Source organism: Schistocerca gregaria, chromosome 2 (genome assembly GCF_023897955.1).
Source record: "Schistocerca gregaria isolate iqSchGreg1 chromosome 2, iqSchGreg1.2, whole genome shotgun sequence".
Taxonomy (NCBI): Eukaryota; Metazoa; Arthropoda; class Insecta; order Orthoptera; family Acrididae; genus Schistocerca; species Schistocerca gregaria.
This window is the reverse complement of record NC_064921.1, coordinates 428,115,213-428,142,528: the sequence shown is the minus strand read 5'-3', so window position 1 is coordinate 428,142,528 and position 27,316 is coordinate 428,115,213. Positions and strand designations below refer to the sequence as shown.

Genomic DNA, 27,316 nt, shown 5'->3' with positions numbered 1-27,316 from the left:
GTTCAGTCTGTAGTTTTGTATTTTATCTGTGCCGTCGGTATCTGTAGGCCCCTCACAGACAAAGGTATTCAGACATCTAACGAGCACATACAGTGCATTTCTAAATTCTTCACGCCTGCTTCTAGGGCTGTAGCACGGAAACGGTATTTTCTTAATATCAGTAGCTACAGTTTTCAAAGCTCATCCAACCAGGACATTTCCAAGGAATTTAAGAGCAGACCGTACCCATAACGGATGTGAAGCCGCCGTTGTGCTAAATTTGTAAGATCAAATGCAGTCTCAGCCACACACAATGCGAAGTATTCATTTTTATGCGTTTCGAAGAAATATGCTTCCCACGTCACAATCTTCACAGAAGACTCTGCATTGCACAGAGACTATTGAAAAAAGTTCAGTGTGTGTGAAAGAAAGAAAGAATCAAAGAAAAATGACAAGTGTCTTTATATGAATGTAAAACACATCGATATAAAAGTCAACAAAAATTTTGTGGTCACCTTCCTTGTAACCGCGTCCTCTTCTTAAAATGCAGTGCACCAGCGACCGTACTTTAGCAGATTAAGTTAGCTAATGGAAACGGTGAACTCTGGTAGTGTCACAGCGATAGCAAATCGTGTGTGAGACCTCTTATCCTCCGGAAAAAGCACGTCCGGAGGTAAACACATAGGCAGCAAGCTGCAAACCACACTCAGTACATGGGACCAACGTCACTAAAGGGTAAAAGACACTAAAACATACAGGAAAGCGTGCATAAAAATTGGATGCATTGTATTTTGTTTTCCAGCTACTCTCAGTTCCAAAGCATTATCAAAACAGTACAGTTTGGGATAAAGCACAACAATACAGTCCGCATCCCGGACCTTTTTTGGTGAAGTAGTCACATGTAAACCAGCTGCGACCTTTTTTCTGACACCATTTCAAATAAATTCTTTATGCAGAACCCATTCCACTGTCAAAGAAGTTCCTCAGCACATAGAAGGCATCGCTCAACAAATACACGGTCCACTCATATTAATGTGACTAACACCTAGTTCGACGTAAATGCGTAGTACCCACTCATAGAAGTCAGGTGCTAGCACACACACTGGACGATATATAACGTGTGTCGGGGATGCGGAAAACAGTACAATCGTTGTAGTAATACAGAAATGGAGCGGTTTGTATGGCGTCCAAAAGGGCATGATTACTTGTTTTTGGGCCAAGGGTGGATACATTTCCGAAATGGATAAGTTTGCAAACTGTTCGCGTGTCACGTGTCTAATGTATACCATGCAAGGCAAAATGCACTATCCAAATCCAGCGCCTAGGGAACTGCGCTGCACCACAGACCATAGATGACAGTGGTGAACGACAACTGCGGAGATGCGTACAGGCAAATACAGGTGTAAATAATTGCATTTAAATACACTGGAAGTGAACAGCGAACAATGTGATACAAATATTTACTATCGAAAACAGTCTTGATCACAATTTATTTATTACGGTGACTGGTTTCGACCACTACTGTGGTGATCTTCAGACCTCACAACTGCAAACAGGAATGTAAAACATAATATTTCTATTTATAGAAAACCCACATCAACCGATGTAATAATAAATGCTACATCGTTCCATCCATTAAAATATAAAATGGCATTTTCTAAAACAATGATACATAGGATATTGAAATTACCTCTTCAACCTCATGCAATTCAGAAGGAAATTGATACTTTAAAACATATAGCAGTTACTAACAATTCCCATCAGATTGATCTGTTATATCAAAAATCACAACAAACATATGATGCTCTTATAAATTCCGAGAAGAGATGTACTAAAATAACCTACATGTGACCTATTTCACATAAAATAAACGTATTATCTAAGAATACAAGTGTGACAACAGCATTCAAAACCAATAACCCACTACAGATGAAACTGCAACACACAATTGGGGAATCAAATATATACCAAAAGTCAGGCGTTTACAAAATACTGTTAGAAACAGTATATTGGCCGAATGGCCAAACTGGCCGTAACTGTCTGACACATTTTAAGGAACATACTACTGGTACTGCAAGTACCAAATCAATATTTGGTCAACATCTTAATAGACACAATCATTCTGAGGGTTGCATTTCTAACAATTTGAAAATATTACATACTGTGCCAAAAGGACTAATGCTAAATACTTTAGAAGAAATTGAAATCTATTCACTTTGCAAAAGTAAACCATTATCTATCTGTTTTAAATGAGCAACTTGAATTCAAAGAAAACATTTCTTTGAGTTATTTGACAATCTGCTTTAGAATGCTCACTCGTCAACCCTTCGTTTTTAAAATTATTAACACCTTTAGGAAACATTTTATTTTTACTTTGTAATTTTATTTCGCCAAACATTATTTTATGACTGACTATCTGTTTTTAGAATGTTTGCTTATATGCTTTAAGACTGCATATTGCTAATTCACATCCCTTTATTTTTGACACTACGGCTCATAGTATTATAATTTTAAATTCGTTTTATTTTCATTATTTAAGACATAGCAATGCCTTTTAAAAATTGTCACTTATAAAAAAAATTGTATCTACATATGAACTTCATACCAATATTTCATAAATATGCACAACTACTGTGCCCTCTCGTTTCTTTTTTCCCCTTGGTATTGATCTGTAACTATTATTATGTAATCTATGTAAATAGAAGTCTTTTATTACACCAGTAAATCGTATCTGTGCAGCATGTACTACACATGTCAGTTAACGATTATTGCAGCCTACTCATTGAAAATCGTTTCAGTAAAGACATGTTTCTGCTTAATAGTACATTGTCCGACGTGACAGTTTTTGCCATTCCACGTTCGAAACAACTTCGTTAGAAAGAAGCTGCTGCTACATCTTTGGACTGTAGTTTATCATCACCATGCAACCACTAGTTTGCCTATCGACTTAACAACGTCAGTGGAAAGAAGCCTACTGCCACACCTTTGGAATGGCGTCCAACTTCACCATGGCAACCAGTGGTTCCAAATGGTTCACTAAGAGGCCTTGAGAGGGCAACCCATGTACTGTCAAAACGAAGTTCATTTATCCTACATGTTTAAATATTTTTAGGGCTTCTTAATAGACGATAGCTGTTGAACAAGCTAAGTTTGGTGTGTGTTTGTTTTCCTTTCTTGACAATGTTCTTTTAAATAAGAAATTTTACATTGTTATGCGACCTATAACCCATTGATTAGTAATGACATCATTGCGTTAGAAGTGGGAGGAGCCTCCATTATATACAGGGTGTTCCATTGAGCGTGACTGGCCCAAATATCTCAGGAAACAAGCGTCAAACGAAAAAATTACAAAGAACGAAACTTATCTAGCTTGAATAGGGAAACCAGATGGCGCTATGGTTGGCCCGCTAGATGGCGCTGCCATAGGTCAAATGGATATCAATTGCGTTTTTTTTAAATAGGAACCCCCATTTTTATTACATATTCATCCAACTAAAACATTCATATTTCTTTACGTGCTACACGAATATGTAATAAAAAGGGGGGATCCTGTTTTTAAAAAACCTAGTTGATATCCGTTTGACCTATAGCAGCGACACCAAGCGGGCCAACCATAACGCCATCTGGGTTCCCCCTTCAAGCAAGACGAGTTTCGTTCTTTGTAGTTTTTTTTTGTTTGATGTTTATTTCGTGAGATATTTGGCCCAGTCACTATCAATGGACCACCCTGTATAGTAAGACGTGCAATGGTTTCTCCAGTAGTGATTTACCACCAGAAGGAGGTTCTTACTCATTAGTAATTTATCGTTTTATAGCTTTATAACTTTATGTATTGTCTTTAATTAAAGCTTTGTACACTCTACTTGTAGGTCTGAAGATGACCACAGTGGCGGTCGAAACCGGTCACCGTAGTAAATAAATTGTGATGAAGACTGTTTTTGATAGTAAATACAGGTGTAACTGTTGAGCAGCTGATCCCCCAGACGAACCAAGAAGCTGCCAACAATGTGTCCTCAACGACCGCTCAGCGAACGTCATTGTGCTTGGGCCTTCGCAGTAGGTGCCTGGTTCATTCACACACGCTCACTGCTGTTCATCAGCGACGAGGGCTCGAATTTTGCACGCCAATACCGCAACTGGACGTCCATTGAGAGGCGATAGGTGGTCTTTTCAGATGAATTTCATTTTGTGCTCAATCGGAAAGATGACCATTGCCGTGTACGGCTTGAAACGTCTAAAACCTAAACACCCTGCAACAATAGTCAGAATGGTCGAGGCCGCAGGAGGGAGCGTTATCATCTTGGGAATGTTTTCGTGGCCTTCCCTGTGTGATCAAGTCGTTCTGGAAGACACAATGAATCAACACAAGTATGCATGTATGCATAGGGACCATGTCCACAGCTACATGAAGTTCGCTTTTCGTCGGCACCATAGTATCAAGCAGCAGGACGATGCAAGGTGTCACACAGCTGCAGTGCACTTTCGTGGTTCTAAAACCACCAGAATGAGTTTACCGTACTCCCCTGGCCACCACATTCCCCGGATTTAAACGCAGTCGGCAGTCTGTGAGAGCACCTCGATAGGACTGTTCGCGCCATGAACCCGCAAGTAAGAAACGTAGCGTAGGTGGTTCAAAAAATGTTCAAATGTGTGTGAAATCTTATGGGACGTATGTGCTAAGATCATCAGTCCCTAAGCTTACACACTACTTAACCTAAATTATGCTAAGGACAAACAGGCACACCCATACCCGAGGGAGAACTCGAACCTCCGCCGGGACCACCCGCACATTCCATGACTGCAGCGCCCTAGACCGCTCGGCTAATCCCACGCGGCTACGTAGTTGCTCATGGCATAGGAGTCGACGTGGTCTCACATCCCAGTCTTGCAGAACCTCACTGACTCTTGTTGCACGTCTCGCAACGGCCCGTGCTGCAAAAATTGGTTGTTGAAGCTTTTGACAGTTGATCATATTAACAAGTTAGTGTGTAACTCTTGGGTACTTCAATTAATTTACACTGTTTGTTGAACGGAAAAGACATATTAATTTATTTAAAAAAATGGAGGCTACAACCTTTTCCAACTTTTCGGATGAGAAATGGATTCTATGATACAAACGATTCAGGTCCGTTCGTGGAGCCAGTTTTCGAGATCATTAAAAGATATGTAGTGTTGTTCAGCAAGGCCATGCTGCATGGATCGAAACAAATAGTAATCGGATAATTGGAAGGGGCGATATCTGGTCCCTTTGGTTTCCAGCATGTGAACTGGCATTGCCATGAAGAAGAAATTTTCATTGTCATACACTACTGGCCATTACGATTGCTACACCAAGAAGAAATGCAGATAATAAACGGGTATTCATTGGACAAATATACTAGAAGTAACATGTCATTACATTTTCACGCAATTTAGGTGCATAGATACATCTGAAATGTAACGTCCACTGTTCCAAATGCTGGCAATGCGAACAAGAGATGACCGAGACGTGTAACCAATGGCACCCCATACCATCACGCCGGGTGATACGCCAGTATGGCGATGACGAATACACGCTTCCAATGTGCGTTCACCACGATGTCGCCAAACACGGATGCGACCATCATGATGCTGTAAACAGAACCTGGATTCATTCGAAAAAATGACGTTTTGCCATTCGTGCACCCATGCTCGTCGTTGAGTACACCATCGCAGACGCTCCTGTCTGTGATGCAGCGTCAAAGGATAACCATAGCCATGGTTTCCGAGCTGATAGTCCATGCCGCTGCAAACGTCGTTGAACTGTTCGTGCAGATGGTTGTTGTCTTGCAAACGTCCACATCTGTTGACTCAGGGATCGAGACGTAGCTGCACGATCCGTTTCAGCCACGCGGATAAGATGCCTGTCATCTCGACTGCTAGTGATACGAAGCCGTTGGGATCCAGCACGGCGTTCCGTATTACCCTCCTAAATCCACCGATTCCATATTCTGCTAACAGTCATTGGATCTTGACCAACGCGAGCTGCAAAGTCGCGATACGATAAACCGTAATTGCGGTAGGCTACAATCCGACCTTTTCAAAGTCGGAAATGTGATGGTACGCATTTCTCCTCCTTACACGAGGCAACACAACAACGTTTCACCAGGCAACGCCGGTCAACTGCTGTTTGTGTATGAGAAATCGGTTGGAAACTTTCCTCATGTCAGCACGTTTTAGGTGTCGCCACCAGCGCCAACCTTGTGTGAATGCTCTGAAAAGCTAATCATTTGCATATCTCAGTATCTTCTTCCTGTCGGTTAAATTTTCCATCTGTAGCACATCATCTTCCTGGTGTAGCAATTTAAGTGGCCAGTAGTGTATGTCTGAGCATATTGTGGGCGTTGGTCTTTAAGTGTGCATCTACAACTACATCTACATGTACATGGATACTCTGCAAATCACATTTAAGTACTTGCCAAAAGGTTCATCGAACCAAATTCACAATAATTCTCTATTATGCAAATCTCGTACAGTGAGGTAAAAAACGAACACCTATATATTTCCGTGCGAGCTTAGATTTCCCGTATTTTATTACGATAATCGATCCGCCCTGTGTAGGTCGATATCAACAAAATATTTTCGCATTCGGAGAAGAAAATTGGTGATTGTGAAAGGAGTCTACTGGGGCACACTTGTATGTGGCACCCGAATACGATAAGAATATTAATGTTAACTAATCTGACACTATGGTATTATAAAAGAGGTATGTCTCTGATAGGCTTTATAAAGTGAACCGCTGGCTGTGCTCGACCGCAGAGCCAAACATACTGCTTCTGGTCTGAGATTGTAGTGTTGGAGTAAGAGCGCATGGCACCCACTTGCAGGTAGCTGTCTGTAGTGAAGGACGATGGAGTAGGCAGTTTTTGTGATATGCTGTATGAGGCCACTAAGTGTTAGATTAATGTAGGGATTACGTGAACATGTAAGCACAAGTCTTTCCATAAGCAAGGTAATGATGTTATATAATTATGATTTTTGTTTTTCCAGCGTGCTAGTATAGATGCGTTGGCTGATAATTTGTAATTGTTAAGTAACCCCAAAATATATCTAAACTGATTTGATAAAAAGGGTAGTTAGATGTTTCATTTTTTAATGTTTCTAAGATTTGTTAACAGAGCTATATGCAATTGGATGATTTGCATTTATACTGATTTAGTGAGGATAGATAATACTTGTAGACATCTAATTTTTTGTGGATCAATTAGTAAATATATATTATTCTTACCAATGTAACTTCAGTTGTAGATGTTTTTGAAAAGACAAACTTTACATACAATATAATTTTGCTAAACAAATTCAGTGTTAGTAATACACCACAATCAGTACCGCATCCCTGTTCTGGTCATATGTTTTTCAAAGAGGTTGGGTTATTCATAAATGTTTTCATTTATCACCCAAAACAATTTCATGTGCATTTCAAAGTATTACAGCCACCACTGCACACCGCAGAGCCTGGAGCTAGCAGTTTATATTTTTTGTGAGAGACCAGAATATATCGCGTTCCACCGTTGCTGCTTGAGAGGTAAGATAATTTAATTTATTTGTTATGTGCACAGGGACCAAAGTGATCAGTACTGAGCAGGGCCAGGGGACTCAGTGCCTAAGGGACTGAATGTATTTTGCAGTGACTGTATTTCTCTATTGGTATTGGGAGTTACATTAACAATACTGTTCGTATAACACAGAGTTAGCACACCACTTGCACTTACAACACGCTACCCCATAATTCGTGTTTAGTATGCATTCCACAGTTCAGACATTCATTTAACGTAATCGCAGAGTTTTCATCGTTTTGTGAAATTTTTTATATTTAAATAGGTTCATATATTCTGTCCTCTCAGTCACTGTGTAGCGATAATAATAGTTAAATTTTTAGCGCAACGAGGTACAAAATTTTTGCGCAGTTCACCGGTATTCTTACGCTCTCCCTTGTTTTACGTGGATTTAATTGTTCAATATTTTTTGTCTTTGGACTTGCACCCTGTATGTGATTTACGATGCCGCGCAAAAATGTTAAGTTTCCGGCGCGTAATCTGACAGTTAGCGATATTGAAATAGATGTTTTTCCGATTATTGACAACAATGTTGAGGATGATAGTAACCACTCTGCTGTGCACCAGATGCAAAGCACTATAGAAAACGCGTGTTCCGCTTCCCAGAGTAATGCACAGTTTACTAACAACATGATTTCACCTAGTTTACCATCTGCTCAGACTGTCGATTCCGGCATAGCGGACGACGCTGAGGTAGTTTTTGCTAACACGCAGATATCAGAACACGATTCTTTATCGAATCGGTCAATGAACTTCTTAATTTTGGAAAAAAACGACATTTTTTCAATGGAGTGAGTGATTGATTACTTTGTAGATTTTTTTGTTTATTTAGAGACACAATCACATTCTTATGACACAGTCATAACCGGTTTCGGCCATGCAATGACCATCTTCAGACTCTAAAGGCAGCATACACTGAACACAGCTTCATGCGTAGTCAAACTCACGCATGAACCTGTGTATGCTTCAAAAACTAATGCAAATGATGATTAAACAGAAAACTTAGTTGCGAGAACTACTAGTTGACACCATGGCTCAGTTACGAGAACTATGTGTTGACACCACCACTCAGTTACAAGAAATACGAGAAAAACAATTTGACAGCACCACTCAGTTCAATGAACGATTTAATGAAAATGATGATCATTTTTCCAGCATACGTTACGAGCTTAAATATACACAGAAACGACTGATGAGCGTTTTAAACAGGTAGACACAGATATTAAGGTCAGCGAAAAACGTCTTTGCGATAAAACTGAAGCTATAGCCAGGCAATGAGACACAGATATTAAGGTCAGAGAAAAACGTCTTTGCGATAAAATTGAAGCTATAGCCAGGCAATGAGCACAAAGTTCACACTGAGATCTCAGAAACGCTATACAAAGACTTTCTCCGTAAACACACAGAGGAAAACAATCAGTTTTTACAGTCATTAGCAGTGCAAAGACAGGAAGTAGAGCAAACAGTTGCTTAATACTCTTACAACCTCATTACAGATGAGGTTAACAGAGTAAAACTATCACAGAACCAAATACAGATGTAACTGATTTTCAAAACCACTGTTGACACACGAACCCAAAAAGTTGAAGAAAAGTGCACAGATGACACTGAGTCGTAAAGTTCCCGTCTTGAATAAATAGAGCTGGTGCAGGACACTGACACAATTAAAGCAGATTAAAAAAAAAAAAAAAAAAAACGATGAACAAAGCTACACGCAAACTACAGAAGCAAAGAACGCTTTAGATTCAAACAATTCCGCACACATTCTTACGCTTACGGAAAGATGTGATGAGCTATCAGCAAGATTAGAAACACCTGAAAACCAAACTGAAAGTAAATCAGACGACACAGCAACTATTGCGTTTACTGAATCTCAGGAATATCAGGTCACGCAGCAAACATTAAACCAACTTGGGGTGCGCATAACAGTTCGCCACACACGAAAGTTAATAGTTTACTTCAGGAAGTAGCCAATATCAGAAAATTTTCTCCACATAGTCAGTTTCAATCTAACATGCAACAGCAACAGTCATCTACGTTTCAGTCTCACAATAATATGAGCAGACTACAAAGAGCGCGTGACATTAATGCAAACCAGTCGTCACACAATCAAAGTTCTTATGTCGTTGAACCTTCTGAAAATCTACAACATGTTTCATTCGTCTATAAACATTTCCTGTCTGTAAAGAGATTCAAGGTATTTAGAAATAACCGCACAAACCTGCATCCCCTTGATTAGGTGCAGCAACTTTCATTTTCGCTGCCACCAAACTGGCAAGTGACAAACAAACTCGAATTTATATGTAGCTATTTAGAGGGAGAACCTTCGATGCATATGAGACTTATAGCAAGGCAATGTTACTCCGTCGAAGGGTTCCAAAATGCCTTTGCATCTGCGTATTGGTCGGAAACGACTCAGCGAGGCATTAAAGACCAACTAATCAGTTTCCCCAACTTTGAACACTCCAGTTTTCGCACTGTCACCCAGTTTTTTGAGTGTATGGTCCAACAAAACAAGTACCTGACCGATCGCATAGCCAATTATGCAATTATGCATCGCAAAACATTACGAGTTTCCCTTCTCACTGGACAGCAAAAGGAAAGTATTTCAGCGTCAGGGACTTATTACAATTATTAGAAATTCAGCACTCGGACTACTCATTTGGCCATAGGAATTTTAATAACTGCAATCAAGGGAATAACTCATTTGGTTACAACGAGCAAGCCCGCTCACTCCATAACAAAAGAAATGAAAGATGTAGTTCCGATAACGATTTTGATAGACATTTTAACCCTTTGTGCGTCACATTTAGTAAAACATGGGCGAAATTTTTTTGTGATGAATATTTACTGTATATGTTGCTCATAAGCCATATCCATTGCAAAAGTTCTTTTGAAGCTATTGGTTAATAAATAAAATAATGATTCCAAATGGCATCATTAGAAATTACATAATAATTACACAAAAAATGCATACATAACTGTATTGTAAACTTGCCGTATTTCTTTCAAACAATGGTTCAAATGGCTCTGAGCACTATGGGAGTTAACTTCTAAGGTCATCAGTCCCCTAGAACTTAGAACTACTTAAATCTAACTAACCTAAGGACAGCACATACACTCCTGGAAATTGAAATAAGAACACCATGAATTCATTGTCCCAGGAAGGGGAAACTTTATTGACACATTCCTAGGGTCAGATACATCACATGATCACACTGACAGAACCACAGGCACATAGACACAGGCAACAGAGCATGCACAATGTCGCCACTAGTACAGTGTATATCCACCTTTCGCAGCAATGCAGGCTGCTATTCTCCCATGGAGACGATCGTAGAGATGCTGGATGTAGTCCTGTGGAACGGCTTGCCATGCCATTTCCACCTGGCGCCTCAGTTGGACCAGCGTTCGTGCTGGACCTGCAGACCGCGTGAGACGACGCTTCATCCAGTCCCAAACATGCTCAATGGGGGACAGATCCGGAGATCTTGCTGGCCAGGGTAGTTGACTTACACCTTCTAGAACACGTTGGGTGGCAAGGGATACATGCGGACGTGCATTGTCCTGTTGGAACAGAAAGTTCCCTTACCGGTCTAGGAATGGTAGAACGATGGGTTCGATGACGGTTTGGATGTACCGTGCACTATTCAGTGTCCCCTCGACGATCACCAGAGGTGTACGGCCAGTGTAGGGGATCGCTCCCCACACCATGATGCCGGGTGTTGGCCCTGTGTGCCTCGGTCGTATGCAGTCCTGATTGTGGCGCTCTCCTGCACGGCGCCAAACACGCATACGACCATCATTGGCACCAAGGCAGAAGCGACTCTCATCGCTGAAGACGACACGTCTCCATTCGTCCCTCCATTCACGCCTGTCGCGACACCACTGGAGGCGGGCTGCACGATGTTGGGGCGTGAGCGGAAGACGGCCTAACGGTGTGCGGGACCGTAGCCCAGCTTCATGGAGACGGTTGCGAATGGTCCTCGCCGATACCCCAGGAGCAACAGAGTCCCTAATTTGCTGGGAATTGGCGGTGCGGTCCCCTACGGCACTGCGTAGGATCCTACGGTCTTGGCGTGCATCCGTGCGTCGCTGCGGTCCGGTCCCAGGTCGACGGGCACGTGCACCTTCCGCCGACCACTGACGACAACATCGATGTACTGTGGAGACCTCACGCCCCACGTGTTGAGCAATTCGGCGGTACGTCCACCCGGCCTCCTGCATGCCCACTATACGCCCTCGCTCAAAGTCCGTCAACTGCACATACGGTTCACGTCCACGCTGTCGCGGCATGCTACCAGTGTTAAAGACTGCGATGGAGCTCCGTATGCCACGGCAAACTGGCTGACACTGACGACGGCGGTGCACAAATGCTGCGCAGCTAGCGCCATTCGACGGCCAACACCGCGGTTTTTGGTGTGTCCGCTGTGCCGTGCGTGTGATCATTGCTTGTACAGCCCTCTCGAAGTGTCCGGAGCAAGTATGGTGGTCTGACACACCGGTGTCAATGTGTTCTTTTTTTCCATTTCCAGGAGTGTACATCCATGCCCGAGGCAGGATTCGAACTAGACTGTAGCGCCTAGAACCGCTCGGTCACCCTTGCCGGCCCGTATTTATTTCCCTTGTCCTTGAGAAACAACGTAAACTTGGTTCCATAACCAAGAATTTCAGTATACACAGAATAAAACACACACAAACACTCACAAATGCAGTTGCACAACTCACGACTCTTCTCTGTTCAGCACTTGAAACAAACGGCGAGTCATGAAAGCGAACGCCACTGTGATCTGTTGGCCAAATTTGGAACTCCGTGAAGCGATGCCAAACGGTATCATTGGAGCATTGGGAAGCTCAAAAAAGCCAGGAACACTTCATGATGCCATTTGGAATCGCAGACACAGAAAGGGTTAACAAGAGACACCATTTTAACAAGCAGTATATTCAGCAGCAACAATAATATATATCAGAATTGCGACGCCGACAGTCACAGTTTCCACCCGCAATTCTTGCCGCAGGCGCAGCAGCCTGGAAGTATTCACCAACAGTACGGTCCACAAGCTCAACCGAAGGTCAATTTGCAGCCGCCAAGCTTTGTCAGTACAGCCCAATCTAATAGTTTTACGCAACCGCAAGAGAATAATTTCTCCCTCAAAAACCACAGTCACATCGAAATGATCAACAGCAAAGTAATTTTCACAACAAACATAAAGGGTATAACCACCAATTTAAGAGTAATTTCGGCAACTGCAACTTTCATCAGAATCAGCCTCAGGTCATTCTTAATTAACCTAATATTCGTTTCCATCCACGGCAGCATTCTGCAGACCAAAGCCATCGTACAGGACAAATAATGGACCTACCATAGCAATCTTCTGCCTCCAATCAGCCCGCTAGTAGTGTATGACTAGAAAATGTACAATGTTATTCTGCTACTCATGATACCGTTCAGCAAAACGTCATAACTTTTGAAAATATTAGGTATACACTATTACAAGAGAGACACCAGACTAAAAAGAGTATTTCTCACCCCACAGTTGAAATTAACATTGGCTTGTATTTATTTTCTGAAGTGATCGACTCTGGTTCACCTGTAAACAGCATTTCAAAAATGTAACGCCTACAATACCTGTCCTACATTTCCACTTGGTAAAACAAAAGTTCGAGGCGCAGTCTTCAACAAGGGAATAGATGTGAAACTGCAAAACCACCTTTTTTTTTATACTTGCTGATCACACTTTTCATGTTACTTTCTGGATCGTTCCACTCTTAACAACAGACGTCATTCTTAGAACAGATTTCCTTGTCGAGCAAGATGTGTTATCAACTTTAAGAAGTTATTGCTTATATTGAAATCAGATACGCAACAATTATCTGTCACTTTCCAGAATACTTTGTCAACTGAGGAGCAAGACATTAACAGAGTAGAGTTCATTTCAACACCTAAGAATATCCATTGCCATACAACGCTCTTTACGGACACGTATTTCCGTAGTAAGAATGTCCCTGATGAATTTGATTATGACGTTGTGCAGACGATCACCAGTAAGATGAATTAAAGTAAAGCTTCGATGAACGAAGAGCGCCGACAGTTGCAGGATATTCTAATACAGCACTCAGAAGTATTTAATAATGTACCAGGAACGATGTCAAGTTTTGTTTAACCCTCTTCACGTTGTTAACAAGAAAAACAGCTCACTTTGTCTTGTGTTGGAATCACGTTCAGATCAACGACATCATCATTGCTGAAACCGATCGTCCGCAAACGCTGGAAGAGTTCTTGCAAAAATTTCACGGGACGTCAATCCATTCCACTTTAGACCTAAAATTTGGATCCTGGAAAATTCAACTGCATCCTAATTGCCGAAAATACACTGTTTTCCTTTGTTTTGGCAACTGCTACCAATTTTGTAAATTGCCTTTTGGGTTAACGATTAGCTCCGCTGCATTCATCCGTGCGATGAATACTACTCTCCCAAATGAATTAAAAGACAGAATCACCATACAAATTGACGACATTTTAATTGCAGAACCTTCTTCGCATGCTACGGCAAACTTTTCTTACAGAAGGCGTTACAGTGAACTCTCATTTTGGCAAGCCTTCCCTTAAATTTCTAGGTCACGTAATTTCGGCTGACGGCATTACGCCCGATCCCTACAAACAACAAGCCATCCTTGACAATTCCGCCTACCGAAAAACAACTTCGCATCTTCCTCGGCTTGATCAGTTTCTTCGACGTTTCATACACCACTCTGCACTAGATACGCCTAGATTGTCATCTTACTGGTAAAAACACTATCGGGTCTTGGGATGACCAAGCACAGTCCGAGCTTTACTTAACGCTCCGTTTCTATCACATCCTGACACGACAAAGAATTTTTCGATTGCTACAGACAGCTCCAGGACTGCTCTTGGCGTCCATGTAATTCAGGAAATAGAGGAAAATGGTACAACTGTTAAGAAAAACATCACCTTTGCTAGTCGGGTGTAAGAAATTATTCTATCATTGAACTCGAAACATTAATGTTGTTTGAGCTTTCACTAACTTCTGTCTTTTTCTCTACGGGAGACACACAACAGTATGCACAGATCCACAGAGCTATTCAGTTTTTTTGTCAGCTAAATTCACACATGACTGACTTCGTCGTTGGAAACTTTATTTGCAGGAATTTGATTTTATGATTGTCCACGTCCCAGGAACCAAGAATACTGTAGCAGAAGCACTTCCACGCTCACTGTACAGTAAAGAGCAAGAAATCGCCGCTAATTTCTGTCAGACTAATTTCAGCCTTCTCTACATTAAACAGGTAGCTTTTGCAAATTTTATTTCAGCATCGTTAAAAAAACATCGCCAGAGAGCAGACCAAACACGACCTCTGGAAAGAGATCAAACTTCTGTGCCGTGACATGAGCTAGACAACAGACAGAAGTTACTACACCACGCACAATAATATTCTGTTTTAGTGAAACGTTCTTTAAAAAAGAAAACTTTACGATTACGTTGAATGAATGTCTGAACTGTGGAATGGATGCTAAACACGAATTATGGGGTAGCGTGTTGTAAATGCAAGTGGTGTGCTTACTCTGTGTTATTGTTAGCAAAAACTTTATACGAACAGTATTGTTAATGTAACTCCCAATACCAATAGAGAAATACAGTCACTGCAAAATACATTCAGTCCCTTAGGCACTGAGTCCCCTGGCCCTGCTCAGTACTGATCACTTTGGTCCCTGTGCACATAACAAATAAATTAAATTATCTTACCTCTCAAGCAGCAACGGTGGAACGCGATATATTCTGGTCTCTCACAAAAAATATAAACTGCTAGCTCCAGGCTCTGCGGTGTGCAGTGGTGGCTGTAATACTTTGAAATGCACATGAAATTGTTTTGGGTGATAAATGAAAACATTTATGAATAACCCAACCTCTTTGAAAAACATATGACCAGAACAGGGATGCGGTACTGATTGTGGTGTATTACTAACACTGAATTTGTTTAGCAAAATTATATTGTATGTAAAGTTTGTCTTTTCAAAAACATCTACAACTGAAGTTACATTGGTAAGAATAATATATATTTACTAATTGATCCACAAAAAATTAGATGTCTACAAGTATTATCTATCCTCACTAAATCAGTATAAATGCAAATCATCCAATTGCATATAGCTCTGTTAACAAATCTTAGAAACATTAAAAAATGAAACATCTAACTACCCTTTTTATCAAATCAGTTTAGATATATTTTGGGGTTACTTAACAATTACAAATTATCAGCCAACGCATCTATACTAGCACGCTGGAAAAACAAAAATCATAATTATATAACATCATTACCTTGCTTATGGAAAGACTTCTGCTTACATGTTCTCGTAATCCCTACAGTAATCTAACACTCAGTGGCCTCATACAGCATATCACAAAAACTGCCTACTCCATCGTCTTTCGCTAACAGACAGCTGCCTACAACTGCGCCAAGCGCTCTCTTACTCCAGCACTACAATCTCAAACCAGAAGCAGTATCTTTGGCTCTGCGGTCGTGCACAGCCAGTGGTCTACTTTATAAAGCCTATCAGAGACATACCTCGTTTATATTATCATAGCTTTAGTTTAGTTTACATTAATATTCTTTACATATTCGGGTGTCACATACAATTGTAGATCCCTTTCAATTGAAATTGCGTGAGAAGATTCTGCCGCAACGAAAAACCCCTTTGTTTTAATGATATCTACCCCAAATCCTATATCATTTCATTGACACACTCTCCCCTGTATCTCAATAATACAAAACGTGCTGTCCTTCTTTGAACATCCTCAGTGTACTCTGTCAATCCAACCTGGTAAGGATCCCACACCGCACAGCAGTATTTTAAAAGAGGACGGACAAACGTAGCCTAGGTAGTCTCTTTAGTAGATTTATTACACTACCTAAGTGTCCTGTCCATAAAACATAATCTTTGGTTAGAATTACCCACAAGATTTTCTATATGTTCCTTCTAATTTAAGTTGTTCGTAATTGTAATTCCTAGGTATTTAATTAAATTTAAGGCCTTTAGATCTGACTGATTAATCGCGTAACAGAAGTTCAACGGATTCCTTTTAGCATTCATGTGGATAACCTCACGCTTTCGTTATTTAGGGTGAACTGCCAATTTTTGCACCATACAGACATTTTTCTAAATCGTTTTGCAGTTTATTTTGATCTTCTGATGACTTTACTAGTCGATAAACGACAGCATCATCTGCAAACAACCTAAGATGGCTGCTCAGATTGCCTTCTAAACCGTTTATATAGATAAGGAACAGCAAAGGGCCTCTAACACTACCTTGGAGAACGCCAGAAATCATTTCTGTTTCACTCGATGACTTTCCGTCAATCTTTGATAGGAAGTCACGAATCCAGTCACATAACTGCGGCGATATTCCGTAAACATGCAATGTCACTACAAGGCGCTTGGGTGGTTCAGTGTGAAAAGCGGTTCAGACTGAGTAATTGTGCTTCGTAGCGTTTAGCGTTCTCTGTTTGACCCTGTTGCCGCGACTCACGGTATATAACGCCGTCCAAGACGCATTTTGTCACTTATCTCAAAATCGTTGTCTTTGAGTCACCTCCGCACGTTGTTTCCGACTGAGCATCTTCTGCATACGCCTCCACTGGCAAATAATGGCTTTCCACAGCATATTTCTTGATAAGAAAGCAGAAGAATAACACTTCGCGTAACTGCAACAAGTGATACACTCAAGGCACTATAGTAGTATGTTCTTTTCATTCCACCCGAAATTCGCACACTGTTCTGCAATCCGAAAGTTTCTTATGTTAAACAGGTCTCGTGTCACTGTTTGTTTTGCTGCGCTAGAACAGCTACTGGCTCTCTTCGCCAGCAACGTGAATTAATTCAAATTCTTAATACTTTAACACAATGAAAGAGTAAATTGATGCAAATCAGTGTCATTTCAGATGAAAAGCTTATATATAAGACACCTGGCTTCTCCTCAATGAGAAAATGAAGATTTAGAGAGCGTCAGTTTTACGTAGTCTAATAATTTGATGATGAGAAATCGCAATCAGTCATGCAAAAGAAATTTCACACATAACAACACACTGGCGCTTATACAGGGTGGTTGATTGATCGGGACCGGGCCAAATATCTCACGAAATAAACATCAAACAAAAAAACTACAAAGAACGAAACTTGTCTAGCTTGAAGGTGGAAACCAGATGGCGCTATGGATGGCCCGCTAGATGGCGCTGCCATACGTCAAACGCATATCAACTGCGTTTTTTTTTTTTAACAGGAACCCCATTTTATTACATATTCGTGTAGTACGTAAAGAAATATGAATGTTTTAGTTGCACCACTTTTTTCGCTTTGTGATAGATGGCGCTATAATAGATATAAACATGTGGCTCACACTTTTAGACGAACAGTTGGTAACATGTAGGTTTTTTAAATTAAAATACAGAACGTAGGTACGGTTGAACATTTTATTTCGGTTCTTCCAATGTGGTACATGTACCTTTGTGAACTTATCATTTCTGAGAACGCATGCTGTCACAGCGTGATTAACTGTAAATCCCACATTAATACAATAAATGCTCAAAATGATGTCCGTCAACCTCAGTGCATTTGGCAATACGTGTAACGACATTCCTCTCAACAGCGAGTAGTTCGCCTTCCGTAATGTTCCCACATGCATTGACAATGCGCTGACGCATGTTGTCAGGCGTTGTCGGTGGATCACGATAGCAAATATCTTTCAACTTTTCCCACAGAAAGAAATCCGGGGACGTCAGATCCGGTGAACGTGCGGGCCGTGGAATGATGCTTCGACGACCAATCCACCTGTCATGAAATATGCTATTCAGTACCGCTTCAACCGCACGCGAGCTATGTGCCGCACATCCATCATGTTGGAAGTACATCGCCATCCTGTAATGCAATGAAAAATCCTGTAGTAACATCGGTAGAGCATTACGTAGGAAATCAGCATGCACTGCACCATTTAGACTGCCATCGATAAAATGGGGGCCAATTACCCTTCGTCCAATAATGGCGCACCATATATTAACCCGCCAAGGTCGCTGATGTTCCACTTGTCACGCCATCGTTGATTTCCGTTACCCAATAGTGTATATTATACCGGTTTACGTTACCCCTGTTGATGAATGACGGCTTCGTCGCTAAATAGAACGAGTGCAAAAAATCTGCCATCGTCCCGTAATTTCTCTTGTGCCCAGTGGCAGAACTGTACACGACGTTCAAAGTCGTCGCCATGCAATTCTTAGTGCATAGGAATACGGTAGGGGTGCAATCGATGTTGATGTAGCATTCTCAACACCGACGTTTTTGCGAGTCCCGATTTTCGCGCAATTTGTCTGCTACTGATGTGCGGATTATCCGCAACAGCAGCTAAAAACACCCCCTTGGCCATCATCATTTGTTGCAGGTCGTGGTTGACGTTTCACATGTGGCTGAACAGTCCCTTTCCTTAAATAATGTAACTATCCGGCGAACGGTCCGGACACTTGTATGATGTCGTCCAGGATATCGAGCAGAATAGTCATACATCAACACGATATCGACCTTTTCCGCAATTGATAAACGGTCCATTTTAACATGGGTAATGTGTCACGAAGCAAATACCGTCCGCACTGGCGGAATGTTACGTGATACCACGTACATATACGTTTGTGACTATTACAACGCCATCTATCACAAAGTGAAAAAAGTGGTCCAACTAAAACATTCATATTTCTTTACGTACTACACGAATATGTTATAAGAAATGGGGGTTCCTGTTTTAAAAAACGTAGTTGATATCTGTTTGACCTATGGCAGCGCCATCTAGTGGACCAACCATAGCGCCATCTGGTTTCGCCCTTCAAGCTAGACGAGTTTCGTTCTTTGTAGTTATTTCGTTTGATGCTTATTTCGTGAGATATTTGGCCCGGTCACTATCAATGGACCAACCTGTATTACACAATTGTTTTCCAATTTTAACATCCCTCAGATAAAAGCAAACACACACAATAGCCCCTAAACGAAGCAAGATGAGACAAATGCTCATAAGAACGTATCTATTTTTTCTTTGTCAGCCGGTGACACGTATCTAACATACTCGTATATTACTCTACCCTGGTGTATAAAAAGTTCATTGTAAAAAGTTATGAAAAATCAATAATTTATGTCACTGTCTTGTGCACATCGGTACTTTATGTATTGTGACTACACTTTGCGCGAGACCGGAATCTGGACACTGCTTGTTGTAAGCAACTGCTTTAATCTATTAACCCTTTCGAGCACGTTCCACAAACGATTTATGATTGCAATGTCTCTGATTTTTTGTTCCCTTACTTCAGAGCACTGAAGCTAGCGTTTCTCCTACCGGGTATCTAGGGAGAACGCCGCCGAGGGAATGGATACAGCGCAGGCACCGGTTGTACCAAACACCCGAGGACGTTAATGTTCGTGAAAACTCTGAACTCAAAAAAAAGCGTGAAACTGAATTGAAATGGCTTCTCTGTTTTAAGTGTTTTCATGGATGTTATATCCCGTGGTCTGTGATACAGCGCGACGCCTCCACAAAAACCGTTCCTTCAATGTTATTTTTCCCACATTATTCACAGTAGGATACGTCAGCGACAATTTTATATCTGTCCAGGAGCGTATTGCAATTACCTAATCTTTTGAGGTTACCGCTCGCGACAAGCAAGAGATCCCAGTTCGAATGAGATCTGGCAAAAATTTAAAGTGTTATGGTGGATTAATATTATCGCAGCGACAGCGATAATAAACAGATTTTCTTCATTTTAATTGTTTATTGGATGTGGCACTTGAACAGATTTTCCTTCAGTCGGTGTTCCTTTCTCATCTCATTGTTTCAGGAATAAGCATTCTCTACAAGCAACCAGAAAAGGCAGATCCTAATCTGTTTTCCTTCCTGGATCCTTTCACGATAGACGTTTGGATCTACATGGCAACAGCGTATCTTGGAGTCTCTGTTATATTCTTCATATTGGCAAGGTTAGTATACAAACAATTTTTGCACTATGTAAAGGATAATGAATGTACCACGGGAAGTTTTACCAAACAACAGCCCTGTTAGCAAATTCTGGAAAGTATATGAAATGCATAAATAAACTTCCTGTATTTTTTGGTTGATACCCACTAGAAAATTCACCACAGATTTTGTCATTAACATTTTGGAAAAAATACTAAGCTCTATTTCGAAAAACTTGACTACGTTTGACGAAAAGCTCTCGGCTTTCCAGATGTGTCATACTCTGTGAAAAAAACAGCATACTGACCATAGCTGTTAAAGGACTCATTAGGTTCTTATTTTTTTATATACTGGGTGATCAAAAAGTCAGTATAAATTGGAAAACTGAATAAATCACGGAGTAATGTTGGTAGAGAGGTACAAATTGACACACATGCCTGGAATGACATGGGGTTTTATTAGAACCAAAAAACACAAAAGTTCAAAAAATGTCCTACAGATGGCGCTTCTTCTGATCAGTATAACAATAATTAGCATGACAAAGTAAGAAAAACCAAAGATGATGTTCTTTACAGGAAATGCTCAATATGTCCATCATCATTCCTCAACAATAGCTGTAGTCGCGGAATAATGTTGTGAACAGCACTGTAAAGCATGTCCGGGGTTATGGTGAGGCATTGGCGTCGGATGTTGTCTTTCAGCATACCTAGAGATGTCGGTCGATCACGATACACTTGTGACTTCAGGTAACCCCAAAGCCAATAATCGCACGGACTGAGGTCTGGGGACCTGGGAAGCCAAGCATGACGAAAGTGGCGGCTGAGCACACGATCATCACCAAACGACGCGCGCAAGAGATCTTTCACGCGTCTAGCAATATGGAGTGCAGCGCCATCCTGCATTTTGGTTCTAATGAAACCCCATGTCATTCCAAGCATGTGTGTCGATTTTACCTCCCTATCTACATTATTCCGTGGTTTATTAAGTTTTCAAATTTATACTGACTTTATATCACCCGGTATTGTATATGACACAATGACAGTGTATAAAATCTGGAAAGTAAACATCTTCATATTGGCATCATTCGAAGCTGTATGTTTTTTTTATTTATGCTGGTACGTGAATGAAAGACAGAATAGTTTACATCATACAAACAGCTTCCACTGCCCACCACGAGACTGGATGCCTCCTTGGGGCGTCGTAGGCACGGTCGCGGTAAGGAAAATATGCAAGAGGAACAAAGACAAACTGGAAGTTATTCTGGTGGAGAAACGGGCCACAGATAGGGAAATCCACTGACATTAGCAACCTTAACAAACGGCAGATTGCCGTAGCCTGGGGCCAGGGAAACAGCATCCGGTAAACAGCGAAGCAGGTGAGCCGTCGGCTTGCTGCAGTCATGAACGTCTAAGGAAACGACACTGAAACAATGACTAGCCCCTCCACTTGGCGTGGATGGCGAAGGCTTGCGCGATAGGTGGCGATCTATGGCATATCGGACAACAAAGTACTATATTAGTGCGGGCAGAAGTGTTTTCGTGCACACCATTCAGGGCACATTGAACATGGAGCTCGGCATCAGACCACCCCTACGTCTTCCCACGTTGACTCGATGATGTAATCAATTTCGATTGCCCTAGGATCATGGGGATTGGACCTTGGATTAATGGGAACGTGTAGCCTCTTCGGATTACATTTCTTGTTAATTACATTTCTTGTTACACAAGGTCGATGGTCGTGTCGGGATACGGCGTCATTCCCGCTAACGGCTGCTCGGAACAAGCACTTCGTCATAGGCGTAGGCTGCTTGTGGGCAGGATTGTGGTATAAGAGACATTGATCTGGGCTTCTGTGAGACTTGTGATTGAAGGCAACATGGCAGTTGTGTACCAAGTGAACATTATTACGGACTACCTTCATCCGTTCATGGTTGGTGTCTTTCGCAGCGAAGATCCCATTTTCTAGCCGTATAACTGTCCATCTCACAAGGACAGAATCCTGCTACAAAGGTTTGAGGAGCGTGATAGTGAACTCACACTGATGTCTTGGGCACCAAATTCGCGTGATTGGAACTTAGTGGAACACATGTGGGGTGCTATCTGCCACCCACAAACCACCCGTCCGTAATTTATGGAAAGAGCGTGACCTATGCGTAGACACTTGGTGCCACATACATCCAGAAACCTATCAAGGGCTTACCGAATCCATTACATGTAGAATCGGTCCTGTATTGCGTTCCAAAAGTGCGCCAACATACTATTAAACAGATGATCATAATGTTTTGGCTCATCAGGTTAAGTCTTCTTGACGATTCGCTTCATAAGAGATACTAAGACAAACACCTGCTCATGCAAAGTTCGGCAGGGGAGACACAGAGGTCAGTTCGATTCAATAACCCAATAAATTTCATATACACGATGTGACTGGTATACGTGCAGATATTTCTATTGGTGGCTGAGGACGACGTACTAAACAACATTATATCAATATTTACGTCATTTTCCGACTAATAATATAGCCATTACAAGTCGTATGATTTTAGGATGATTAGTACCTCCAAGGACATGCGGCAAAAGTAAGACGTTAATGATTATCTCCCCCTGGACAGGAGGTAGGGAGCTGAAAAGTGGACGCGTGTGTGCAGTACAGTTAGTCTATAGTGTCAGGCGTAGTCCACTTACTGGTGCAGTACGACCATCCAGAAAATATCGGGTTGTAGAGTTTGTGACGTGTTTATGGAAGACTTTTAGACTCAGAGAACTTACACCGATAAGCCAAAACATTATGACTGCTGCCCAGCGCGACGTTGGATGCCGCTGGTGTAACTGTGGGCAATGCGCATTAAGAAAGGATGCGCTGCAAATGGGGAGATCGATTGAGATACGATACTTCGGCAAAGGGAAGACTCTTATTACGCAAAGACTATGAACGAGTATCTCAAAACGGCGAAGCTGGTCGAATGTCCACGTGCTACTGTCGTGAGTATATATGGAAAGAGATAGAAGGACTGTGAAACTACCACCAGGCGCTAAATGGTTGGCCGTCCACGACTCTTCACAGAGCGTGAGTTCGGACGCTTGTCTGCTCTGTGAAGGACAGATGGTGATCTATGGCATCTCTGCCATAGAAAGAGCATAATGCTGGTGCACGCACAAGTGTTTTGGAGCACACCGTTCGTCTTAAATTGTTGAACGTGGAGCTCCGCAGCAGACCACTCCCACATGTTCACATCTTGACCCAACGACATCGTAAATTAGAATTGCAGCGGCAATGAGACCATTGGGCTTTGGCCGTTAATCAACGGAAACGTATTGGTGCTTCGGGTAAATAGCATTTCAGCAGCCCCACGACGATGGTCGTCTCCACAAACGCCGGCAACGAAGTAAACGGCGGCTCGAAATGTGCATCGCGCCACGGATGCGGTGTGGATGGTGCGAGCAGTATTGTGCTGTGGGAGACATTCTCCTGCGTTTTCGTGGGATCTCTGGTAGTAATGGAAATATGCTGACAGCTGCGAACCACCTGCATCAGTTCATGCTTGAGATCTTCCCCGACAGTGACGCTATCTTTCAGCAGTACAACTGTCCACGTTCCGGTGCCATAGCCGGACTATATTGGTTTTAAGAGCATTATAGTGAGCTCCTATTGATGTCTCGGTGACTAAATTCGCCTGATGTAAATCCTATGGAGCCCATCTGGGTGTCTATCGGATGCCATCAGTGCGAACGCAAATCAGCGGCCCGTTATTTACGCGTATTTCATGATCTTTGCCTTGAGATCTAACGCCACCTCCACAAACCTACCAACGAACTGTCGGATCCTTGATACGCAGAATCAGTGATGTATTTCGTTCCACAGTCGGAAAAACAAGCTATTAAGCAGGTCATCCTAAAGTTTTGGCTCATCAATGTATGTATGTACATATTAATGTACCACTTATAAAAATACATATGCTTATTCCCATTACATCCTGTATAACATACGATGTAAAATAAAAATTTTGAGAAGTTTACTCACCGATACAGATGAATTAATGGCCTTCATAATATAACCTACTTCAGTACGAAGGCTATGCTAATTCGAAAACACTTCTCACATGACTGGCATCCTGGAAGAGGCACGTGAGTTGCCTACCTACGGGGGGTAATGAAGTCACATGCCACACCATCTTATCTACAACATCATCATCGTAATATGACATGTCACCCCTCTTTTTAATAATGTCAGCTTAGTATTTTAGCGGCTGTTAAAATTAAGCAGCCAATCAAAATCTAGAATTTTTTCAGGCATTAATACATGGAAGCCAATCACATTGTAGCTGTGAAATTACGTAAGCTTCACTTGAATTATGTAAAAAGTCTGTAAACATCATTACATAAATTGGTGGTATCACACACACACACACACACACACACACACACACTGCATAATTTTCTACCTCTGTATTTCATCTATCTCTATGTTTCTGTCAAATACTGTACTACCTCATCTTTGGATTTATGCTCACATGTGTGCGCACAACACCTAAATGAGGTGTACAATATTTTCACATGTGTCTCAGTATCACACCACCATAACCAGTAAACTGCATCTCTCTCATTTACACACCATAAAAATGCTTATGTGAAATATTATACTACCCCCCCCCCTCCTGTCTTCTAATGTTTAACGACGCAACAATAATAAAATATTTTAAAGAAGGAATGAAAAAACAAGGAACTATAGATATAAATGTCACATTTTTTTACATCATCGTACACTAAATAGCGTTTTCACGCACTCATTAAAATCACAGTTAAGTTTAACATTTTATCCTATCACACAGTGGAAACGTTCGAATTAATACACATTGTGCTCAATCTTGATTTTTTTCTAAATCATCTACTGTAAACAGTCGGTTGTTACATTTTACTCTAATGTTTCAGATATCTCCATTAGATAACCAAGTTTGGCAGCTGTATCTGCTTTAATAAAATCGAAATGACGCTGAATTCCATTTAGTGGGCAAATTTTGTACAATGTAGATACCATATCCTTAATATAGCAGTACATCTACCCTGTCCCGTAGCTTACATCCCCACACCCTCTACCTGCCACCCCCCACATTAGCTAATGTCCCTCCCCCGGTAGCTGACACCCACTGCACATACACACTGTCGCTCTGGTGTTACAATTCATGGTTGTAGGATCTAAGTTATGGCACAAACACTGTCAAGTTACTTCAGATACACAGTCAGCTTCTGGCTTTGGAATATCATTTCAGTCCCGAATGCTTATTTTTTGTGTCTACTATTACTAACTGTGTACTTGGCGTTGTAATATCCACTGTTTATAAGTTTATACCCCGAACACGGGATCGCTATAATATCTGACCGTCGTTTCTTACCTACATGAATGTGTATTAGTACTCTCCACTACCTAATTTCATTGAAGTGGCACGTAGTTTGCAACGTGTGACAGTATGATTTAGCATCAGCATCAGAAGATGACAAACGTTCCATACTGCAACATAAAGTTAATACCCTAGCAAGGGGTCACTATACTGGTCGACTTTGATGTCGGTGTTAACTGAACTAACATGAGTTTTTATCTGTAAAACTACTGCAGTTAATAGCAATAGTTTCTTAGCAAGGCAGTTCAGCCTCCACCGACGGAGGCTGTAATTGAAGCTGAAAACGTATTTAGAGAAATGAAGTACTTAGATAAATAATGCTTTCCTCGAAAGCTGCTTGTTTTACAGAGTTTCTAGTTTCTGGTAGGTCTGGATCATTTGCAGTAAAAAGCAATAATTGCCAATCAGCATCATCGAATATATATTTCTAGTGTTAAAGATTGTTGCTTGCTGAAATGAAACATTGCTGATAAACTTATAAACACTCCGGCGATGTCAGTTCTTCTATGAACCATCAATAACATAGACTTAGATGAAAATTCCAACACCCGTTACGTATTTTAGACATGGAGATAGCGCTGTAATACTTGATGTAAACAGTGTGAGTGTTTGTGTGTGTATGTGTGTGTGTGTGTGTGTGTGTGTGTGTGTGTGTGCGTGTGTGTGTTTTCTGCTGATGTATTTTAGATTTGTAAATACTGGAGATACTAAAAGGTATCAAATAGATTATATAATGGTAAGACAGAGATTTAGGAACCAGGTTTTAAGTTGTAAGACATTTACAGGGGCAGATGTGGACTCGGACCACAATCTATTGGTTATGACCTGTAGATTAAAACTGAAGAAACTGCAAAAATGTGGGAAATTAAGGAGATGGGACCTGGATAAACTGAAAGAACCAGAGGTTGTACAGAGTTTCAGGGAGAGCATAAGGGGACAATTGACAGGAATAGGGGAAAGAAATACCGTAGAAAAAGAATGGGTAGCTCTGAGCGATGAAGTAGTGAAGGCAGCAGAGGATAAAGTAGGTAAAAAGACGAGGGCTGCTAGAAATCATTGGGTAACAGAAGAAATATTGAATTTAATTGATGAAAGGGGAAAATATAAAAATGCAGTAAATGAAGCAGGCAAAAAGGAATACAGACGTCTCAAAAATGAGATCGACAGGAAGGGCAAAATGGCTAAACAGGGATGGCTAGAGGACAAATGTAAGGATGTAGAAGCTTATCTCTTTAGGGGTAAGATAGATACTGCCTACAGGAAAATTAAAGAGACCTTTGGAGAGAAGAGAACCACGTGTATGAATATCAAGAGCTCAGATGGCAACCCAGTTCTAAGCAAGGAAGGGAAGGCAGAAATGTGGAAGG

The 27,316-nt window shown here is 41.3% G+C and overlaps 1 protein-coding gene across 1 annotated transcript in view; it reads left to right on the top strand.

Annotated features, from left to right (window-relative positions):
- Positions 1–27,316, top strand: part of LOC126324287 (glutamate receptor ionotropic, kainate 2-like) — a 241,491-nt gene that overhangs the window by 151,105 nt on the left and 63,070 nt on the right. The window contains exon 12 of the mRNA XM_049994947.1: positions 20,442–20,580. Within this exon, the coding sequence (XP_049850904.1) occupies positions 20,442–20,580 (139 nt within the window). The remainder of the gene's footprint in view (positions 1–20,441; positions 20,581–27,316) is intronic.